General features: G+C 41.7%; 1 protein-coding gene across 1 annotated transcript; it reads right to left on the bottom strand.

Moving 5' to 3' along the window:
• Positions 1-6,364: 6,364 nt before the first annotated feature.
• Positions 6,365-6,982, bottom strand: LOC141641075 (uncharacterized). The gene has a single exon (XM_074449752.1). The coding sequence runs from the start codon at positions 6,980-6,982 to the stop codon at positions 6,365-6,367; it is 618 nt and encodes a 205-aa protein (XP_074305853.1).
• Between the last annotated feature and the right edge of the window lie 724 nt (positions 6,983-7,706).

Here is a 7,706-nt window from a genome sequence, read left to right as displayed (position 1 = left end):
CTGCTGATCATCGGAGTGTTGGTATGGTGGTCGTGTGGTGGTTGTGATGATGTTATGATGGTTGTGGTGGAGTCACTTGCGGGAGTGGCTTCACGCCCTAGTTCGCCCTCTGTGGAACCCGTCACGGGAGGGAATGTGCACATTAAGGAATAGGGTTATCGCTCGTTGATGAGCGGGATTTTGGTGGGGATTGGTTGCGGTCCACCACTGGCGGCGTGGGCTACCTGTTGTGATGGGTACTCTGGCAGGGCTACACACTTCGGTGTGTAGTTGGTTACTGTGTGAGATCGAGAGAACGGGGACGGAGGATGAGCAGCTGGTTACTTTATGCACTTTTCTTATTTTAATTATGCAGAACTGACCCCGTTGTTGTTTTGTAAAATCTGTGGTGATCCATTCGGGGATGGTGAGCAGATTGTGACAGTTGATGCATTTGGTGACCTTGGGGCGGTCATGGGAGAGTCATCACGCTGGATTAGTTATCACCGTCATGAGTCTTAGCTGTTGTTTTGTAGTAGCTAGCATTTGGATATTTCTTTTGTTGGATTTTGAGACATGTAACTTTTATAATTCTCGTACTTAATAAATGTGTTTGGGACTGTTGCTATTGATATTTACTAACCTCGGGTAACCGAGATGGTAACAGCCTTACATGCTGGGGTAGTCCTGGTAAGGTACCTTGGTATGAGGGGGTGTTACAAAGTGGTATCAGAGACGACGATTCTGGCATCTAAAACTAATGAACCCAATGAACTTAGGGAGTCTAAATAAAATGAACCCGGGGAGAGTTATTTGGAGCTACCGCAAAGACTTGGGAGACGTCCCGAAGTGGTATTACGGCCCTTACGATCTCAAGTCGGTCACATGGGGGGAACTGTTGTGTGTCGAGTCATGTGTGTGTAGTACATGTGGCATGAGTGTTGTGCATGATTGAATGAAATGATGAAAGAAGTGGAACGTGATTGTAGTTGAAAGATATATTGAAAATTTGTTGATGTTAAACTTTAAGCGTGAAATATGTTGGCATGTTAAGTGTTTATTATGTGGATTTCAAAAGGGTAGTGGTGCATGTATATATGATCATGATGATGTTAATGTTTGGTTTGTTGGTAGTAGCACGTGATTAAGGTCATGCATCTATATATATGAATGTCGTGTTTAATTTTCATGTGAGTATGATAAAGGTTCATCTATGTACTGGTTTCTTGAAGTATTGGGTCGTTATTGTTTGTTTTATTCATGTTCAAGGTGTTTTCTTAGGAAAAATTGATTTCTATAAAGACCGATTATGGAAGGGTTGTCTTAAAACTGTCATAAGGCGAGTTCTAGAAATGATATTGCTGTGATTCCAATTGGAGGTGATATCTTGTCTTCTTACAATTCTAACGATAGGTCACACCCCCAAAATGACTAAGTAACGAGTGAGATATGACCGTTTTACAAAACCTGGACGGTGTTGAGAACTGTGCCGATACTCGACCGAGTAGGCTCTACTCGGCCGAGTATCTTTCATACTCGACCGAGTATTCCATATTCGGCCGAGTAATCTGTCTGTGATAAGTCTGTTCAGCTTCCGGAGTCGTGAACTAGGCCGAGTAGTCTCATTACTCGACCGAGTACCCTGTACTCGACCTAGTATGCCATGTACTCGACTAAGTACCTCTTTGGGTGATCATATTGAGTCGGTGGCTATGTTCTTATATTTGTTTTGAGTCGTAGGGTATGTACACATGTATGTTTTGGGTCTTAAAGCATTCTTTTATATATGTGACGGTCTTGATACGTAAGTTACCAAATGCTATGATAAGGAGAATGCCGGCTTATGAGGGATAGGTGTTGGATAAGAAGAACATGAGTTATATGTGGTTGTGAGGGATAGTGGAAAAAGAAAAGGGTAGATTGATGAGCAAATCGAGATAAGGAGCATGTTTTGTGAGATATGATGAGAGATATAGTCGTGGGTTGAGTAGTATAAAAGTAAGTGTATATGGGCAAGGGCGATGTAAGTGTAACGAAACGTGAGAATGAAAGATTGAGATGAGGGATACGAATAGTTTCATATTGGGATGTGTAAGGATTTATGGAGGGAGACGGTTAGGATTGTGTTGCTTAAGGTTATATGTAATGAAAGGTTGTTGTAGAGGGATAGGGAAGAGGGGTATGTAGTGAACTTAGATGGAGTTATGTCGCGACGTCGATTTGTAGATAGTGACCGAGTTTGGTAGTTTGGATTATCAAAAGGCAAGCCTAGTTTATAATTCTTTGGGCAATTAACGGTATGAGGTGAATGGTTGGTTTTCTAGGGATACAAAAGGGAGATATAACTAATTAAAGTGTAACCGTTAGTTGTGGGGACTTGATGGTGACAAGTGCGATTGAATAGTATGATGGGAGAGGATCAGTGATAAGAAAGAAAGAGAAGATATCGATATGAATTAATGGAATTTGAGTTGTGGAACAACAAGAAGGTAATCGGATTATTAAGGAGTTAGGCAGAAGAAGGAAGAAGATAAATTATTAAGTGGTATTATTGGATGGAGGTAACTTGTGAGAACGTTGATCAAAGTTATGGGACATGAAAGTAAGGAATCATGGAAATGCACGATAGCATTATGAGAGGGTGTGAGTTAATAGTTATATAAGAGTTCAGGACAACAGGTTAGCCGTCGGTTTCGAGGTATTAAGGGAGTAAGAAGCTCATATAGTGTTTGCACGATATAAGATTTTGATGGAGAGTTAAGTGACGATACAATTAAGAATGAAATTGGAAAGAATGTTGAAGTAAATTTTGTTGATGGATTCGATGTTCGTTATTCGAGATGACAACCAAAAGGCGAAAATGAATTGTTATATTAAGAAGCGTTTGTAAAAGAGCGGTCACATGAAGGATGGTGGTGTCGTATTGTTGTCACTAGTGGTTGAGGATGATGTTATATTAGGGAAGTTAGTTGTTCTAATGGGGTTGATTTTGTGGAGACTGATTAGTATGTATGGTTGAGAGGGAGTATAAGATATGGATATATGAGGTGTTCGCTGGAAGTTGAGTACTGATGATATGGCTACGTTCGTCGGGTGGTGATAATTGTGTGTATGAGAGGATATGTTATGAAGGGCACCTGAGTTAAGTCTGGATGAGAGGTATTCATTTTCAAGTGGTAACTTACGTAATCAGGATTGGCTAGTTACATTCGATTATGGGTCCATGATATGTGTAAATGTTTGTGTGAGGTTCTGACCTCCTGAGTCATGGTATGGATAATGTTCATAAGGTTGGTATCTGTGATTCCGTGTAATGCATCGTGATCTAGTAGAGCGGTTTTAAGAAAGTCTTCTGGTTAAGGAAGTTGTGCTGAGTCAGTGTTATGAGATTGTAAAAGTTGCGATGACTATCGATGTGGTTGTTGTGCACTGTGTACAGTAATTCGTGTTGTGATACGAGTATTTTTTTCGTGTTGTCATAGATTGTTGTTTGATTACTGTTGTCTGCTGTCAGGGTCGGTCTGGGCATAGAGTGGCACAGGAGGGAGACATGCGGATCATGGACGGCTCGAGCATCTTTTTCTGTAGCGGGGACGTGCAGATTGATGTCGGGCCGAGCAGATTTTCTCACAGGGCTTTTTGAAGTAGCAAACACTGCTAGGACGTGCGGATTATGCCCAACTCGAGCGGATTCCTGCTGAGACGCTCAGATCAAGACTGGGACATTCAAATTTTCTCACAGCGAACTTTCATCAATTTGAGTAGTGCCAGGACCCGCGGCTCCATAACAGCTCGAGCGGATTGTTGTAGAGGACGAGTGTCCTGAGCTCGGCTTGCGCAGATTTCCTTACATGACTTTCTCCCACAATTTGAAGCCTCCCAGCCCCCACGTCCCGACAGCAGGACGCGCGGATCGAACCTGGAGCCGCTCGGATTGCCCTCAGTACCCACGAGCTCTGGTCTACTTGTGGGGATCCTCCTTTTTACTCTTATTCTCTATTCTTTCATGAACTAACAAGGTGCTTCACCACACTAGAATTGTCATATCCTTCATTTATCAGACAAGATTAGTAACACTCCCTCACTAACTCTCATGCCAAAATCACGCTTATGAGGAAGTAAAATGCAAATGCAATGAAGTAAAAATACAAGTAAGAAGGGTTAGTATATTCACAAGTGGTGGTTTAGGGAGGACTGCACCAAACTCTCCTTCATTTGATGGCTTTGTCATGTCGGGAGAGGCTCGAGGCGAAGGACCTCTACTTCGTCTATGAATGCTCCTTCATAGTAAGGTTTCAACCTTTGACCGTTGACCTTGAATTTGTTTCCATCCTCCGACTTTATCTCAAAGTCTCCATACTTTCCCACTTCGGTGATTACATAGGGACCCATCCATCTTGAATTTAACTTCCCGAGAAAAAGTCGATATCGGGAGTTGAAGAAGAGGACATTGTCTCCTTTGTGCAAGGCCTTTTGCCTAATCCTCTTGTCATGAATCAATTTGGTTCTTTCCTTGTAGATCTATAGATTTTCGTAAGAGTGTAGTCGAAATTCCTCCAACTGTTGAATTTGGAAGATCCTCTTCTCTCCACTTAGCTTGAGGTCAAGGTTGAGAGCCTTGATTGCCCAAAAGACTTTGTACTCCAACTCAATTGGCAAATGACATGCCTTTCCATAGACTAGCTTGTAAGGAGAGGCTCCTATGGGAGTCATATAGACCGTCCTATCAGCCCAAAGAGTGTCATCAAGCTTCATGCTCCAATCCTTACGAGTCATTTTAACAACCTTCTCAAGAATTTACTTGATCTCTCTATTAGAAACTTCAACTTGACCACTTGTTTGAGGATGGTACCCCAAGCCGGTTCTATGTTGAACACCATACTTTGTCAAAAGAGATGCGAGCTTCTTTTCATGGAAGTGTGTCCCTCCATCACTAATAATTGCTCTAGGGACTCCGAATCTTGGAAAGATCACTTTCTTGAGGAGCTTAGTAACTGTTTTTGTGTCATCGGTTGGGCTAGCAATTGCTTCTACCCACTTTGATACATAATCAACTGCTACTAGAATGTACTTGTTCCCTTGAGATGACATGAATGGTCCTTGGTAGTCAATTCCCCATACATCGAAAATTTCTACCTCCAATATTCCTCGTTGTGGCATCTCATTTCTCCAAGAAATGTTTCCGGTTCTTTGGCAAGGATCACAATGGGGAATAAATTCTCTAGCATCTTCAAACATGGTAGGCCAAAAGAAGCCCAATTTTAGGACTTTAGCAATTGTTCTTCGTGCTCCATGATGTCTTCCATATGGTGATGAATGGCATCCTTCTAAAACAGCTTGAACTTCCCATTGGGGAACATATTTTCGGTAGAGTCCATCGCTACATTCCTTGTATAGATTGGGATCATCCCAAAAGTATCTCTTTACTTCAAACAAGAATCTCTTTCTTTGATTGTAGTTCAAGTTTGGGGGAAGAACTCCTCCCACAATGTAATTTGCATAGTCGGCGAACCATGGTGTTGAGTGCTTCTCGATTTGTGAATGGATGGCCATAAAAATATCATCGGGGAAAGAGTCATTGATGGGTGTTTCTCCCTCATCATCATGGAATCGAATTCTTGACAAGTGATCCACTACTACATTCTTGGCTCCCTTCGTATCCCTTATCTCCAAATCAAATTCTTGGAGTAGCAAAATCCACCTCAGCAATCTTGGTTTTGCTTCTTTCTTTATCAAGAGATGTCTAAGAGCACGGTGGTCCGAGAAAACAATCACTTTTGATCCAAGCAAATAGGAACGAAATTTTTCCAATGCATAGACAATGGCAAGAAGTTCCTTCTCCGTGGTGTCATAGTTGACTTGGGCGGCATCAAGAGTCTTACTTATGTAATAGATAGCATGCAAAGCCTTTCCCACCCTTTGGCCAAGAACCGCTCCTACGGCGTAGTTACTTGCATCACACATGATCTCAAATGGTAGTTCCCAATTTAGTGGTTGAATGATTGGTGCCGAGATTAAGGCTTCCTTGATTCTATCAAAAGCTTCAACACACTCATTAGTGAATTGGAATTGGGCATCCTTAAGCAAAAGTTGAGTGAGGGGTTTCGCGATTTTGGAAAAATCTTTTATAAAACGGCGATAGAACCCCGCATGACCGAGAAAGCTTCGCACTCCTCTCACATTTATGGGAGGTGGAAGATTCTCTATCACTTCAACTTTGGCTTTGTCAACTTCGATGCCCTTTTCCGAGATTAAATGACCCAAGTCAATACCTTCTTTTTTTTTTGGGGAAATGTAAGTAGATATCATTAATCAGAAAAATTGTCCCATTACAACATTTTTAATAAGACCTAAACTAGGTAAGGAAGCTATGAAGCTGGGTACCTCATAACTCCTTCACCCATTCAATGACAGACCTATTTTTACACTGTAAGTCAATCAACTGCAGCCGTGCTCTAACATATTGCTTTAACCTCTGAACAAGTAACGCCGGTTTCAGAACAACTTGGTCTATCCTACAAGTATTACGGTGCTGCCATAGATGATACATGAGACTTGCTAGAATGACCCCAATCACCTTCTTTTTAGTAGCAGAATGAGTTCTCCATGTGATCCACCAGTGTATACAATCTTGTGCTGGCAAAAGTACCTTGCACCAGAGTTGTACCATTAATAGACATTGCTTACTGAATGCACAGCCAAAAAAGAGGTGACTGTGATCCTCAGCCATAACTCCACAGACTTCACAACAGTTATTATCTAGAATGCCCATCTTTACCAATCTATCCTGCGTAAGTAGCCTGTTCTGTGCTACTAACCAGCATAAGAAGGAATGCTTGGGACAAACCCAATTGTTTAATATCCAAGGATACCAGGTAACCTTATCAGTGAGAGGTTTCAGAAATCCATACCCTTTCTGAATTGTATAAGGCTCACCCGTGGACATTAAAGGCTTGAGCTTGTTCTTGACCTGGCAGATTTTCCTCCAAGTCAATACCTTCATTGACCATGAAATGACACTTTTCCCAATTCAAGACAAGGCTAACATCTTCACACTTTTGCAATACAAGAGAAAGGTTATGCAAACAAGAATCAAAGTCTTTTACATAAACGCTAAAATCATCCATAAAAACCTCAATTATGGTTTCTAAATAGTCGGAAAAGACGCTCATCATGCATCTTTGGAAGGTTGCGGGGGTATTACATTGCCCGAATAGCATTCTCCTATAAGCAAAAGTACCGTAGGGACATGTGAAAGTAGTCTTGTGTTGGTCATACGGGTGTATCGGGATTTGAAAGAATCCCGAGTACCCATCAAGGTAGCAAAAGAATTTGCTAGAGGCAAGCCTCTCAATCATTTGGTCAATGAATGGTAGGGTGAAATGATCCTTTCTTATTGCGGAATTCAATTTAGGATAATCGATACACATACGCCAGCCGGTAATCTTCCTTGTGGGTATTAGCTCGTTCTTATCATTTGTTACCACCATGGTACCTCTTTTCTTGGGTACCACTTGAACGGGGCTAACTCACAAAGAATCCGATATAGGATAAATGATTCCCTCATCAAGTAATTTCATAACCTCCGCTTTCACAATTTCTTGCATGTGGGGGTATAGTCTCCTTTGTCCTGGGATGGTAGGTCTATGGTCGCCCTCTAGATGAATCCTATGCATGCAAAAGTCGGGGCTTATTCCCTTAAGGTCATCTAGACTATAACCTATAGA

This window comes from Silene latifolia, chromosome 2 (genome assembly GCF_048544455.1).
Source record: "Silene latifolia isolate original U9 population chromosome 2, ASM4854445v1, whole genome shotgun sequence".
Lineage (NCBI taxonomy): Eukaryota > Viridiplantae > Streptophyta > Magnoliopsida > Caryophyllales > Caryophyllaceae > Silene > Silene latifolia.
The sequence above is the reverse complement of the archived record's forward strand: the minus strand, read 5'-3'. Positions and strand labels throughout refer to the sequence as shown.